The sequence below is a fragment of the Prinia subflava genome, chromosome 4 (assembly GCF_021018805.1).
Source record: "Prinia subflava isolate CZ2003 ecotype Zambia chromosome 4, Cam_Psub_1.2, whole genome shotgun sequence".
NCBI lineage: Eukaryota > Metazoa > Chordata > Aves > Passeriformes > Cisticolidae > Prinia > Prinia subflava.
This window is the reverse complement of record NC_086250.1, coordinates 68,051,149-68,067,135: the sequence shown is the minus strand read 5'-3', so window position 1 is coordinate 68,067,135 and position 15,987 is coordinate 68,051,149. Positions and strand designations below refer to the sequence as shown.

The 15,987-nt window shown below is 40.5% G+C and overlaps 1 protein-coding gene across 5 annotated transcripts in view; it reads right to left on the bottom strand.

Moving 5' to 3' along the window:
* The window catches only part of USP6NL (USP6 N-terminal like), a 110,969-nt gene that overhangs the window by 60,777 nt on the left and 34,205 nt on the right, over positions 1-15,987 (bottom strand). Inside the window, exon 1 of one of the 5 annotated variants that reach the window (XM_063397053.1) lies at positions 5,181-5,334. The exons of the other annotated variants lie outside the window; for them this stretch is intronic. Within the exon in view, the coding sequence (XP_063253123.1) occupies positions 5,181-5,238 (58 nt within the window). The 5' untranslated portion in view covers positions 5,239-5,334. Of the gene's footprint in view, positions 1-5,180; positions 5,335-15,987 lie in introns of those variants that run through there. 5 annotated transcript variants of the gene reach the window in all.

The window sequence follows — 15,987 nt, the reverse complement described above, 5'->3', positions numbered from 1 at the left end:
TGTTCAAACCTAATGCTTTTTTAATAAAGGTTACCTACATATTTCTCAACATTTAGACAAGAAGTCGTGCCAAGGTGGCCTTCTAAACCATCTGTTAGAGATTTAACATGGTCTCTGCTTGCTTTCACTCCAGCTTTCTCCAGGGGAACACTAAAAGAACCTCGGTATGACCCAGCACAGACATCAGCACCAGCACTCAGACAACAGCACTGCTTGTCCCAAGCCTCCCCTAAGGAAAGTCTGGCTGCTTCTTCAAAGCTTTCATTTATGATCCCCACAAGTCACACTTGGTTACCCTCACCTTCTCCCCTTTGTCACCACCATTTGCCAATCGTATTACTCCTGTTTACTAAGAATACATAGAGCTCTGTCATTTTATCCAGTGTGCAGCAGAACCAGCACTCATTTATTTACACAGTTATTTGAGTGAGGAAAAAAAAAATAACAAATAATTCAATCTGCTATATTTGGAAGCTTCACACCTCTAAGCTTCAACACTAACAAATCATTTCCTCCCTGTAAGGTAAGGGGTGAGTAGAATCATTCCGTATTGCTCAGATTTTGGTGTGTCCAAGCAGGGCACTGCTGCTCCTGTGAGTTCAGTGCTGGATCCACCCTTATTCCTGAGCTGAAGGAGGACTCAAGACACGAAGCAGTTGGGTCTCAGGTCTGCTTTTCTCTGACACAGCTTTACAGCCATCACAAGGCTCTGTTGCCCTGGCTGCCCATGTGAGCTCTGAGCACGACACAGCTCCTCCCCAGCCTTGTCACACCCAGGGGCACAGACACCACAGCACTGCCAGGACATGCCTGCACTGTCTACTCCCCCAGCACAATTACAACAATCTGCTCCCTAATCTTTACTAGTTGACACAGAGTGTCTGCTGAACTGACGACATCCACTACAGCTACCAAATCAACCCTGACAAAAAGCAGTGCATGAACCCTGGTTTTACTTGCGAAGTGAGCGGATAAAGGAACTGTAACCAAAATTAAGTTGTGTTTCACTCTGTAAGACAGATCTGTGCTTACAGCAAGTCTTTACAGAAGACAAATTATGGGGTTTTAAAAAGTAAATTTTTAACTTCCTTAGAAACCCGACATTCCTTCAGCAACTTCAAGTAATGACTGAGCCTAATCTCTTCTTCTCCAATGCACAGCTGTAGGGAAAAGCTCCCTTGTTTAAAGTACACCTGCTGCTGAGCTTTAAGAAATAGGTAAAAAGTCCTATCACAAATTTCCAAATAGAAGAGATTAGATTTAATTTGAGAAAGAGTGAAAGAGTGGGGCTGAATATAAGCAGACAACATTGTAATACACAGTAGTCAGTACATTCACATAATATGTAGTTGATACATTTTTAAACAGAACTAAAAAGGGTTTCTATTTTTATTTTAAAATGCACTCAAAAGGACATGCAGAAGTCTTCAAACACCCAAACAGAATAACAATGTAAGATAAAAAAAGTTTAAACCTTTCCTTAAAAGAATGCCACACTGTATTTGCACTAGAAAGCAAGTTCCTGATTTATGCTGAAAACACAGCCATGGCTTACCATCCCTTCCTCTGCATAAGCAATGTGTGAATCAAAGTTTGGCATGTTCTGTATCTCATGACAATGCAATTACATTTTGTGTGTAAATTATCATATTCATTGCCTTTAAAGTAATCCTCTTTGCTTTCTGCCAGAATCATCTTAACCTTCCAGCTGCACTGAGATAGTTCAATGTTTCATTAATCCATGGATACTGAAAACCCAGAAAACAGCTTGAGATGGGGGCAAGAGGTTTTATTTTGGGAGAAAAGCATTCAACATGATTTTTCTTATAAGACAAAATATTTAAATATCTCCAACTTAAAAATTACGCATTACTTCCTGATAAAAGTACAAGCTAAAAGATAAAAATATGGGAACAAGAAAAATTCTTCCGCACAAAAATACATTACTATGAAACTGAAGACAAATAACTGGTATTCTAAAGTCTTATCAGTTTTATTCAGTGTTATCTCAGCGAAAGCAGTTAAAAATGAAACAAATATAATTAAATTTACTAATTAAAAGTTAGCATTACAGATGATACAGGAAACAATGCCACCTCAAATGAGGTGGACATTAACATGGAGTCAATTAAGTAGTATGAAAAACTGATGTGAACTAAAAAATATGGAAATATATTAGCAATAACCTGATGATAAATTCTGTCAACAATGGCATGCTAAACAGCTCTTTCAAGTCACCCCAAAATCAGTCAGGCTTACAAGGCTCAAAAGCAGCATGGCTAAAATCCTGCCCAGCATCAATCACAGAATGACAGTTTGGAAGGGATCAAGGACCATCTAGTCCAAGCCTTCTTGGCAAAAGCACAGTCTAACAAAGTCCAGCACCTTGCTCAGCTGAATCCCCAAGTGTCCAGTCTTGGGGAATCCACCACTCCCCCAGGGAGATTATTCCCATGGCTGTTCTCACTGTAAAAACTTCCAAGAGTCCTGAATCTCTTCATAATGCAAACTAAAAATATGTAACACTATGCTCTGTTAATGAATGCTAAACTATCTGGAAGAGATTAACTGTCATAAGTGACATTTAACAGCAAAACAACAGATCCAAATAAAAATGAACAGTAGTAAAGAAAAAATAAGGTTGTGGCTTACAAATAGATGTAAAAATTAAATTCTGAATTTTACTAAAACGATTCTCAAGGATAGAAAATTTTGCAAGAAACAGAGCTATGGTTTGATGATCTGACGAAACTAAAAAAAAATCCAGCCTTACTCTTGCTTTCATGCCATCTTCTCTCTTCCGTTTCACATGGAAAAAGAGTAGCTGTAGATGTAGTCACCTATAGACACCAGAGAATCTCAACCCAAGGAGCCCTTATAATCCACCTAAACGTGTATTTTAAGGTGGGGGTAGGGAGAAGGAAGGGGGAAAAACATTTACAGTAATGTAATTTTGTACTCATTTAAATCACTGAGTTAAACACTGAGAATCCCTCTTGCAGTCCCTGCAGTAACTCAGTTTTCCAGAATAAAGGAGGGTAACTGGCAGCACCATCCCTAATGTTTCCAGCAGTCAAGAAAGAGCTGACAGCCTGTGACAGCCTGGCAGCAGCTTGGCTGCTCCTGGTTGGGGTGACCAACACAGAACCCATAGTTACACCTGGCTTTCATCACAGCCTGGAAGAACTCAGCTGCTGCTGAGGGAGGAATGGCCAGAAGACAGTAAAACACTGCCCTTTCCCACAAAAAGAAAAGCTGCTGCTCTACAAGGTTTACTAAGCAGCTGTACTTTGAATTGTTTGTGTAATCCTCCATGGATCCTCATTATAATCCTGTTCAGCTACATAACTGCAAACCAGTAAGGCACAGCCTTTTTTAAAGTGATCTCCAGTGCAATCCACTGAGCACACATCTCTAGTCCCTACAAAAGTAGTCATACAACTTACAGGAATGGCCTTTGGGGTTACTAAAACTCACTAGGGCAGTTCTCTCAGAAACAGCCTAAAAAACAGCTAGGCTGTAGCTCACCTGTCAAAGGTAACACCCATGGAGTAGCTCCCTCATGAGGGTAGTATGAAATGAGTACCACCAAGAGCTTCAGTGAGTTCCTTACACTGCAGGAGTAGTAGGTACAACATACATGGCAGTGCTCATGCATCAGCAGCAGTATAATAAACTGCCTCTCAGAGATGTGCCACAAATTTAAGAAGAATCACAGATTTGTTTAGATTGGAAAAGACTTTTAAGATCATTGGGTCCAACCATTAACCCATCACTGCCAAGCCACCACTAAACCATGCCCCCAAGCACCAAGTGCTTTTAAACACCTCAAGGGATGGTGACTCCACCACTTCTCCAGACAGCCTATTTCCAGTGCTTGACAATCCTTTTGGGAATGAAATTTTTCCTAATATCCAATCTAAACCACCTCAATGCAACTTGAAATCATTTCCTCTCACTCTGTCATTTGTTACCTGCAAGAAGAACCCAGTCCCCGCCTGGCTACACCCTCCTGTCAGGGAGTTGTGGAGAGCACTAGGTTTCCCCTTGAGCCTCCTTTTCTCCAGGATCAACACTCCTCAGTTCCCTCAGTCACTCTTCACAGGACCTGTGCTCCAGACCCTATCACAGCTCCTCCCCTTCTCCAGACACACTCCAGCACCTCAGTGTCCTTCTTGTCACAAGGGGGCCAAATCTCATCCCAGGATCCGAGGCGTGGCCTCATCAGTGTTGAGTACAGGGGGACAACCACAGCCCTGGTCCTGGTGGCCACACCATTGGTGGTCCAGGCCAGGATGCCATTGGCCTTCCTGGGCACACACTGGCCCAGGCTCACCCACTGTGGACCAGCACCATCAGAAGTGATGCCTGTTTCCATGGGGCTGAGGCTCAATATACTAACAGCGTCCTGTGCAACCTTATTCCAAATTCTGAAAAGCTGTTCTTCCTTTTTTGTCCTTTAACCCACCATCATTGCCTCTCCAACCGCAGAGCACTCTGAAACTCCCAAAAGAATTGAAAATGTTAATTTGTTTCCCATTATTTTACTAAAATTCTTGCTTGTTTGCACATTACACATCCCACTGCTCAAAGCACTGCACTGGCACAAATTCCTGTCTGCAGGCACTACCACCAGCTGCTATGCATCTACACATTCAAAGCACATATCAGAGCAATAAACAAAGTCTCTGGTCATAGCAGAAAGTCCTTTAAATACTCAGGCTGTTTATTTTCCTTCCAGTTCATTCCCATAAACAACGAAATAAAGGCCATGACGTACACTTAGTAGTATTTTGTTGTGAGTACACGATGTTCAAAAGGAAGAATCTTGGTAAATACCTGCACATCAATACTAAACCTGCTCTGAACTAAAGGCATTAAGCATCATTTATTATACTTTCTCTTCATGCAGAGAGAACCTCTAACACAGAGAAGAAGTTTTGACATAAAATAAACTAGTTAGTTAGAAAAACAATCACTTTTGCACAGCAACACTTTCTCTGAAATACGTATTTCCGGAAGTTAACTGAGCTACTTTTCTTCCACCACTAAACATAATTATATCTCTTAAATATTACTACGTATTTAAAACACAGTTATCACTCATTTGAAATGAGAATTAAAATTGCACATTATAAACAATTGAAGAGCAGGGCATAAAATTTTACACAACACTTTACCAGTCTTTAGACTGTCACTTTCTTCCCAGTCCTTGCAGAGCTCTGTTTTAGTCTTCATGAAGTAAATCTGTTTGCTTCTAGACCATATTCTAAATCAGTGTTTATCGAAAATGTCCAGGGGAAAAGTTCTCCTCCTCCACTTGCTGCATTTGTTCCACACAACTGAGCCACTTGACACGTGCTCCTTTTTCCAGACACAGCCCCTCTACAGCTCCAGGAGCTGCAGAGGCTGGAACAAAGATGCCATTTGTTAATGCCAAGTGTCATGAAGGCACCACGCTGGTGTTCTCCAGCCCAGCCCACAGCCCTGCATTCCAGCTCATAATAAACAAAAGGGTTTGAACAAACAGCCTCAGAGGCCAGGGCTCCTGTAACACATCACTGTTATACTCTCGGGCAAGAATTCTTACTGGTGTTTTCCAAGTGCTGTAGGAAAAGCATCTTACTGAAAGGACTTACTGGAAATGGGGCTTGAAGTACCCCCTTTCTGGCCTGTTACCTAAGAAACCACGAAATTAGGTAACTCTACAAATACAGTTTCGATTTCTGTAACTGGCATTCCCTGCTTAAAGGATGGAGATTTTACATATTTTCTGATCAAAATTCTTTTACTGTTCAAGATATTTTGGGGGACTTGAAACACCTAGGACATCTGAACTTGGCAATAACATTTTCGTTGATGAAAGTACAAAAATTCAGGAGTAAAACCTGTAAAACAGACCTCCATACCAAATACCCCAGGACAAACACACAAAACCATTCTCCTGCACAGACTTTGGCCCTCACACGTGCTCCCTTCACAGAGCTATTCTGCTGCTGTGCAATACCTGCAGCCAGGAACCAGCCAATTCCATATGCTGACCTAAGCAAGTCAGGGCACACACATTATCAGACACCTTGTGAAGCCGGCTGAAAATAGATCAGTGGCACTGGCACAGGTTACCCAGGGAGGCTGGGAAATCTCTCTCCATCCTTGGAGATGTTCATAACTTGTCTGGACGTGGTCCTGGGCAACCACCTCTGCACAGCCCTGCTTGACCACAGGGTTGGACCAGATGACTTTCAGAGGTCTCTTCCAGCCTCAACCCTTTTGTGGTTTTCTTGCACTCATAGAAGTGTTAAAATGCCAGGAACAGGAGATCTGATTAAGTGTGTTGGACTATTCTTTTTTCCCCAGAGACTGAAAAAGGAACAGTTCCTTCAATTGTTTTAACCTTCCTCCCCATATCGTCTGGCAGAGCACCGAGCCTGGAAAGGAGCAGCAGCTCCTTTGTCTTTCCCACTGATTACTGCTCATGGATCCCACCCAAGCCCAGGTGTCAATAGTTTAGTCTCTGCAATCAGTCTGAGTTTAGACTAAGCCAGTGCCATGTCCAATACCACATTTCCCTCAAAAGCAGCATTTTCTTACTGCTGACACACACAAAAGCAATCTTCTTGCTACACAGAAATCATCTTCCACTTTGCTCATAACAGAACCACTGAACTGGTTTTGTAAAGCCAGCTCCTTTCTGTTTCCTTATCTGTGAGCCTATTTGTGGTGAGGATGAAAAGAACTCACGCAATGAACACAAGCACTTGTCCCAGGTTAAGTCCCTCACCCCTTCACCACTCGAAAACAATTTGCTTTTTAACATCACTGCTGCTCTTCTACCACACACTAACCCCAGGCAGCAATAAGCCATATTACTGACACATACACACACCTATATATTTAAGATATACTAGAGATATCTATACTTGTACTTCTCTTATGTCTCTCAAGTTTAGTATTTCTGGTTTTGCAGGTAGACTTACAGAAAAGGTAAGATTTTGGCTTGAATGAACTTTCTCACTATTCCAAAGAAAAGAAAAAAGCTAGAAGAGTCAAACTCTCTGTAAAATCAATATATTGCATTATGCTCTGCACTAAAAAAAGCCCATTGCAACAGCAAAACACATGCCCCCTCCCCCTCTTAATAATCAGCATTCAGAGTACATGCTATTTTAGTTTTAGAGCATGAGGAATAATGAGTGAAAAATATGAAAGTAAAGATTTAACTTCCCTGAAGAAACATGACTGAACTCTCATCTTAATGAAAAATCAAGTTTCACTAGGGTAGAACTCCTGTAGGTTTGCAACATCATGAGACACTGCAGATTCACCAGTGGAAAATGGTCACTTTGGAAATTAGTAGAATTAACTGCTACTAAAAACCCTCTCAAATCAATTTTAAAGTGATCCCCAAAGGACTCAAAGCAATAGCAGGGAAATCAAGGCAGCCCTGCTAAGCAATATTCCACAGAGGGAAGCCTGTGTCAAAACATGAAATGAGAATTTAGGAGTCTATGTATTGCATAGAATTTAAATCAAATAGTCTATCTTGCTTTTAAGTAACAATGCACTAAAGGGCTTACAGAAAAACTCTACCAATATTGATCACTTACTGCAATGTGCCTATCATTTTAATAACATAGTCTTACTAATACTTTTTGTTAATGAAGCAATGAAAGCACAAAACTCAGAATAAAACAGAAAAAGAACATACTCTAATAAAATACAACTTGGCCATTTAATTAGTCATAATTTACAATTTGTTTTTCTGTGTGTTTCATGTAAATAGTTACACCTTAAAATTAGATCACTCCATCAGCAATGCCCACACCTAACCAGCTGGAAGGTGCAGTTGGAATGCTCATGTCATCACCTCACTGAGCCTTCTGAAAGTTCCCACAAGGGTTACAAAGTGGAGTGACAAGACCTGGCAGGGTTCTACTGTAATTCCATTTTACAAAGTGTTGTGTGCAGTCATGAGCCAAAAGATAATTAATTTGCTGAAGGTTAACATAATCAGCTGCAATGCCAGAAGAAACCATAATTGCCAATTTTCAACAAGCTACACTGAAAAGAGTAAGCCCAATTTTGAACAATGCTCCTTTCTTGAAAGAGAAAAAGGACAAAGCAAACGCACCCTCCTGCCCAGACCTCTGTCAACACAACCTGAAACATTTATGGCAGCTCTTAGAAGACTTAATGTAAAAACTCAGGCTGGGTATAATTTGGGGCTTGCCAGTGTGTAAAGACTGGTCTGACTTGTGCCACAACTAGCTCATGTCTTATGTCCAAGCTTCAGTCATCCTTTGTTCTTCTCTTCCCAAGGGTGTAGCTGGCATCTGGCCTTTTCATTATAATTTTTCTCTTTCCTCAGTGCTATGAAAGAGCAGCATTGTGGCCACAAAGAAGTGGTCACTCACCTACATGTTTTTCTTTCAGGAGATGCAAACACTGCTGAGCTCAGCCATGTCAGCCCTCCAAGCAGTGTTCCAGGGCTGGAAAATTGGGATTTGCTCATGGGAGCAGATCTGCATCCTGCTGTTCCAGGGGACACAGCCAGCCTTGTGTGTGGAACACGTTATAACCTAGCAGCCATGGAACAACACAAACAGAGCCTTCATGGAAAAACACAGCAGCTTTTCTACTACATGCAAATCATTTTATGGTCTTCCACCAAAAGATTACATTTCTTACAGCTCCTACTGTGGCTAGAACTGATCCCACTGTAACATACAATCTGTTTCACCTACAGCTCATGAGTATTACTCCCACACTCCCTCTGAAATCCATGACCTTTCCCAGCACTAGCCCTAGCCCTTACAATTATGTCTTAATAAAATATGCTGCAAATCATCTGCTGCATTATATGGTAAGATCAGACACTTGACCTCAGAAGCAGTATCGACAGATGAAAAGCAGAATTTTTTCAGGAATTTTACCCTCAACTTAATATAAGTCAAAGCATCCTTTTACACCAGTGGCTTTTCAGGTACTAGTTATGATTTTATAAGCAAATTTAGCTGAAAACACCAGGGTTTTTTGATCCCTTGTACTTTAAAAGTATATTATGTCTGCAGTTCCCAGAGGCTTTTGAGAACTAAAATATCCCTTCTGTACACTGACGCTGCTCATACTTCTTTTAACCATGACAGGCTACTAAACACACAAGCAAAACCATCTTTCAGCAAGACTGAACATAGCAGCTCTCTGCAATAAATTTCTTCTCCGCTTTCCCAATGCTATAGATCAGAATGACATATAAAAATCATTTTTCCCAGCAACATAAATCAAAAGAACATTAAAAAATTCTCTGAAATGCTGACATTATTTCTGACATAATTTCAGATTTCCTGTTTTGAACATCATAATTACTGGTAGAGTATGAATGTTTTCACAGCACTAAGATTTGCAGTATCAATTTAAAGAGTAAAATGGTGCTAATACTTTCAATTCTGACACAAAGTAGAACATTTCATAACAAGAGCTATGTTTCCCATGTTAACAGACATATTTAAGTAGTCAGTTGCCATACTGCACTAATTATGTGAAGTCTCCTGATTAATCATTTTTCTCTCTGCATTAGTCAAAATTAATGAAGCAAACAATAATTATATTTTAAAATTCAGCGTTAATGATGTGAAGTCTATTCCCAGTTTAAAACATCACCAAGACAACACTCATACAGACTCTGAATGAAGTTTTTTAAAAGAAGGCAGTTCTTAATTTTTGAGGAAGCTGGTTTACTTCTTCTGTGGGGCTAGAGGAGCTACAACAGGTCTCAAGTTACAAAATTTCATCTATATTGGTATCATTTTATACTGGCTCAAATAAAGAGATTCATTCTTCTACACAGACCCGCTTTGAATACACTGACATACCCACAGTCCAGCTCATCATTTAATTACACAGCCGATTTAACTGATTACAACAGGAAGAAAAGGAGGGTTTGTTTTTGTAATAGATGCTATTCTGCCACTTAACAAGAATTAAGAGCTCCAAGCCAGCACAGAAAAACGCCGGCTCTGACTGAAGGTGGCAGGAGCAGAACTTGAACAGCGCCACGGGGACGCAGCAGCAGCAGCTCCCCCGGGCTGCCCAGCGCCCACAGCCTCAGGGCTGAACAGGCACTGCCCAAACCTCGCTGGCCCCACGGGAGATGGAAAAGGAAACTTCCACGAAAAACACATGAGCAGCTCCTGAAAGCAGCAGCTTTTACTCCCCAGCTGCACATGTACCACCAGCCTTTGACTTTTCTGTCTTCCCCTGGAAGGGACAACATGAAGCGCACAGAGAGGAGTCCTCGCCCAAAAGCGGGAGAAAACCTCCTGCAGCCTCTGTCCACAACTAAACCTGAGCCTCCCTTCTCCAATTACTCTTGTCTCTGAGCTACTCATCTTTGAGCAGATAAACATTTTAACTGCAGTAATAATACCTTAAGTACAAATAGGATCCTCTAAGGGAATCCTCCAAAAAGTCTGAACAGCACCATAGAAGCTCGTATGACACTAAACCTTCTCACGGTGGCTCTGAGGGAAGTTTGAGTAAGTCCACAGAAAGACATCAAGGCAAATTTAGGTATCTGCCTGCTTGTAGCAGTCATGTCTACACAGCACAGAATAATTGAATAACTGGCTACTTAAAATATCTGTCATTCATTTAATTAAAAACTGAAATGACATTTAAGAGAGGGAGAGAAATGCCAAAATCCCCTCTGAAGATATAAAATCATCTTAAGTGTCAGGCAGCAGTAGATCCATGTTTTTTGTGTTTATAAAGCAGTTATAGGAAAGGCTGGAGGAGCAAGAGACAAGCAGATAAAAGGTAAACAAGTTTGTCAAATGGCAGCAGAACCGGGGGAAGTTTCTTCATCTTTGCTATGAGAAAAGGAAGTTAGTGGTAGACAAGGAGGTTCTGTTGTTTTCAGTTTCACTGACTGAGGACTGGTAAACAAAACAAAGCAAACAGCCACGGCATTTCCCATGCGAAACAGGAATTGGGGCCTCCAAGGCTGTCCTGTGTGCCTGTCCCAGCCCCAAGCTGAGGGAAAACCCAGCAGAGCAGCTGCAATAAATCCCAGTGCCATGCCCACCAAATCACCATCAGGCTGCATCCATGCTGCTAATTAGCAATACCTTTATGAATTTGTTTATCTCCACCTAGTTTGCTCAGTTAAAACCTTGGTCAATACAAAATAACTTCAGAATTTGGATAAAGCAACCCAAAGGCGGAGAGAAAGCAGGAAGAAAAAAAGATCACAAACCTTCTGGATGTGTATCTACAGAACACTGTATCAGTAAAAAAAACCTTCTGCCTACATTATATCCATAACCTTTTTTTTTTTTTTTTGCTAGAGGAAGCACCAAATTAGAGATTAGATGCAACCTAACCCTAAAATTAGGAGAGTGTATCAAAAAAGGTCTTGGTCCTTTTCCCTAACCTTTGACTCCAGTTAGTACAGACAACACTGAGATGTCAGCACCGCTGAGAGGAGGCATCAAGCTGTAGCAGAAAAAGACCACAAAACAAAAAGGCAAAGTCATTTGTTTGAATCTTTGATTCTGATGGACAGAACAGAATTTTCCAGAGATGTTCTAGATCTCCTTCAAGTATGAGATCACAGCAAGAAGCACCATTTGGATCATTCTTTGGATATTCTGAAAACATTTTACAAATATCCAGTGTTGATTTAACATTATTATTAATTTATACTGCTGTTGCACAGAAACAATAACTGTATTAATCAGTGCATTAGCAGGCATATCAGTAACAGTTTCTTTTTACAGGCTTAGAAGAAGATAAGCACTGAGGTACTTCAGTGACACGAACTCACCATCAAGTTTTCAATGTTACTTCTCACAAAAATCAGTACCTTTATTTCAGTACCAATGCAAAATGAAGAACTACAAACATATGCTGTGAACACCTTAACAGGTTCATACTGCAAAACAAATATGATGTTAATGCTAATCTAAGCCTTGTACACAGGCATCAATAAAAAATCCATTTGTTTATGCTGAAGTCAATAATGCACTGAACCTACTAATGATGATCTGATTTAAAACCACTATACTCTGTTAAAGAAACAAGCCAAACAAAAGCAAACCAGCCATAACCCAGAAAAATCTGACTGTCACAGATTCTCATATCTCAACAGAAAATTACCTGAAATTTTAAAAAGCAGTTTTAAACTCAGTAAACTGAGAAAGCCTACTTCATGTAATACAAACACTGATGCAGTACTTCGGAAATCCCTATTCCAGGCTACAAAAAACAAGGTTACAAAGCCTTTTATGGATTCCAGTCCAGCCCATATAACCCATTTCAATCCCAGCAGATCCCTCTCAACCTCTGTGGATTTCATGTCACCCACAGAATCAAATCCACAGGAAGTCACAACTTGGTTGAGCCTGTGGAGCTGCACCTGGCAAACAGGATCCTGTTCCCTGGGAAAAGCAGAGCCACTGCAGAACCCTCCCCTAGGGCAGGCATGAGCTGTTCTCTCCACCAGAGAGGAGGAGGAAGGGCACCAGCTGGGATTTAAACACATCCACCCACTGTCTGCTGAGCCTGCAGACAGGCAATTAAGATACTCAGCACTTTGTGGAGGGTTCAAGTTCTCATTTGTGCAGCTCAGACGGACCAGGAGCAACAGGGCTGACTGGTTACCCAGGTATGAACCAAACAACCCAATCTTCACTAGACAACAGCTTTGAGCTCTTACTAAAATCAGGTGCAGAGAGAAAACTTAGAGGTCAGATCTCTACGTGAGCCTTTATGGTCTCTAAATCCTTTTCTTGACTTGGAGAGGTAGACACAGTGGTCAGGCAGGAAACCTTCCCATGCGGGGCAACACTCATTCTGAAATCCATCAACCCCACATGGAAATTCAGTAAATTCATCAGTGAAATTTTCATCAGTGAAGTTAAACCCAAAATTACTTGCAAGGGAAAAACATATTTTGGTTATGAATTGTGGTTCCCTCTTACCACTGAAGACATTTCTTCAGTACATGTTAAAATGACAACACTGCATTTCTGATTTTACTACAAACAAGGCCAAATCCTCCTGGTTACTGCATTTGGTTTACTGCATTACTGTAATGCAGTAAACCAAAACCATCTCTGCAAACATATTCCTGAAAAGTCTAGCAATAGGATGGGAAACAAAGAGGATGAAGATAATAAATGTTCCTTCAATTACAACATTTTGGAAGGATAAGGAGCTATCACTCCAACGGCTTCCAACTGGATGAAAATCCAGCAGTCTCTCATCAACTCTTCCCTTTCAGCAGACATACTGCTTGTCATCTGCTGTCACACAAGTCTGAAAGTGAAGGAAAACTACCAAATAGTTCTCCTGTTTTAGAGTTTTCCGAAACCATTGTATCTAACAATAAATTTCTTGTTATGACAGCAAGTTCTTGAAAGAATTTACAAACAACTCAGTCTCCCTTAAGGCTGGGGGAAAGGAAGCAATATAATTTTCAATTTAGATTTGTTTTATTATAATCCACAGTAAAGACAACAGCTTTTATGGCGCATTAGTCATCAGTATCAACCTTACTCTACCTAAATAGTGAGCAGAATTCCTACACTTTCTCCTTCTCTAGCTCACTTTATTCCCTGGCAGAGAAAAATCCAGGGGTGTAACTATTAAACACTATAAAATTACTCATACATACTCTATTTGCCACCACCCACTGTTTCGGAAGAGCACACAAAACCTAAGCACTGACAACAGGAACCAGTGGTTCACATTACTGTGATAACATGCTATAAATGTAGAAAAACAAAAGCATCAGAGAGCACTTTGTACCTGAGGTACAAGAGGCTGCTTAATCCCAGGGTAACAGTCAGGCCACCTCAGACACACTGATGCCAGGTTTCTCTGAAAAATGAGTCAGCTGCACACCCTGGGGATGTTCTCTCTCAATTAAAACAGTATCACAAACAGCCATTATTCTTCAGGTGCTATTGAGCCCAGGTGGTGTTTCACTGAATCACCAGCTCCAACAAAGACTAACTCACTTTTCCTCAGATAAACAGACGGCATTTTAAGCAAAGGCACAAGACAAATACATGGATTTGAAACTCAGCTAATCAGGCTATACTAAATTTAAAAAAAAATCTTTGGTAGGAATGCAATGAGAGGCTCTCCTCTTGTTTGAGAGGTCCAAATCTATTCTGATGCTGCAGATGAAGGTGAAGGCTGATGGAAGTACAGCCCAAGCACTGCTGCTCAGCTTGGACACTGCAACCTTTACCCTGAACACAGCCCACAGTGCTGGGCACCGTGTCACTGACCCGAGGCAGTGACCTGTGTCACTGTTTTCTGGTAATGTAACACCTCCCCAGACATGAGAACAGAGTAGGGAGAAGTTAGAAGTCACACGCAGTGATGGTACAAATGCAAACAATAAGAAAAGAGGACACAGAAAGCCAAGGGGAGGAAGTGTGACGTTTCAGCTAAGGAATGACATTTCAGGATGATGTACCAAATTGCTAGAATATAATTAGCTGTCAAGTTAAAGCATGCAGAGGTCATCACCAGTAAAGGGTATGGGATTACAACATTCCATCAAATCTGAGAACCAATTTTCCCACCACCTTGCACCTGTTCTCCTCCTTTGCACCTGTATATTACATCAGCACTATTTTGGTATCTTTCTGCTTACACAAGCAATGCTGAAATTCAAGAAAAAAGGAAATAAAAAATCAAAAGTCTAAAGGAAAACTCATGGAGGCAAAATATGGATGCAAAACAACTGCACATTCTTAATAAGAGGAAGAAGAAATAGAAAAAAATGGAGAAGAATAGGCTATGGCACAAGTTAGTGGGAAAGGTCTATGAACTGTAAGTAGCTCTGAAAAGGACAATTTTCTCCAACACATAACTGGGACTTACCAGCACAAAAAGAATACAGATGAGGTATAAATTAGCTTCTTTTAAAAAACTTTATAAAGGAGTCACCTTTCAGATACCTCAAAGATTTAAGGATGTATGGATATGACACAGGGAACTGCCACATTTATAAACCACTGTAATGATGTGACTGCGAGATACAGCAGTGGCCACTTCAGGGCAAGCAAGGACAATTTCTTTTTCTTACACCCCAGAGGTAACTATTCCTCAGTGAAACTGGAATGTCACTACTAGTGCAATATCAGTTCCCTGATACATCATTCAGCCATCAGTATTTTAAATTCAAGCTTCTTTGCTCATATAAATAGAATACCAAATATTTACAGCTTGTCACATGGGACTGTAGGATTTAGCCCAAATTTTAATTGAAGGCCATTTCACATTTGGCTCAGAATGCAAAAGAATGCTTGGGAAACAAGCTCATCTGCAGGCTTTTTTGAATTGCAAGAAAAAATAATTTAAAATTACAAAAGAGCTGCAATAGTTTTCATGTTGGAACCATTCTGTAATGTCTCTGTATTAAAATAAATTACTCCTAAATATGAACCTCTACGTTTTTTGGGGTGGGTTTTTTTGTTGTTGTTTTGGTTTTGTTTTTTAATTGGAAACAAAGGTTTCCCCACCAATCAGAACTCTGAACTCAACTGATGAAAGCTGCATGACAGATAAAAGGCAGGTAAAAATAGGTTTGAGAGGAAAAATAAAAAATACTGCAGAAAAGTTGTTTGAGATTAAAAAGGAATCAGAATTGCCACAGCAGCTTAGTCAAATAAACAAAGCCCAGACCAAACTATTAAATAGGAATTCAACAGCAGCAGGAATGATTCAGATATGTCAAATCAATGTTGTGTCCCCTTGTCCCCCTCACATTCAAGTGGATTCTCATTAGCCCTAACTTGATTATCTCTTCTCCAAGCTCCTCATATCATGAAATTATATCACAGCTAGGATGCAAGGGATAATTTGTTGACATTTCCTAATGGTAGCAATGACTTTAGAATTTCTAACACTTACCAGCCAAAATTGCTCAAAAATGTCCACTGGCATACCAGTAAATACTGTTTCAAAACC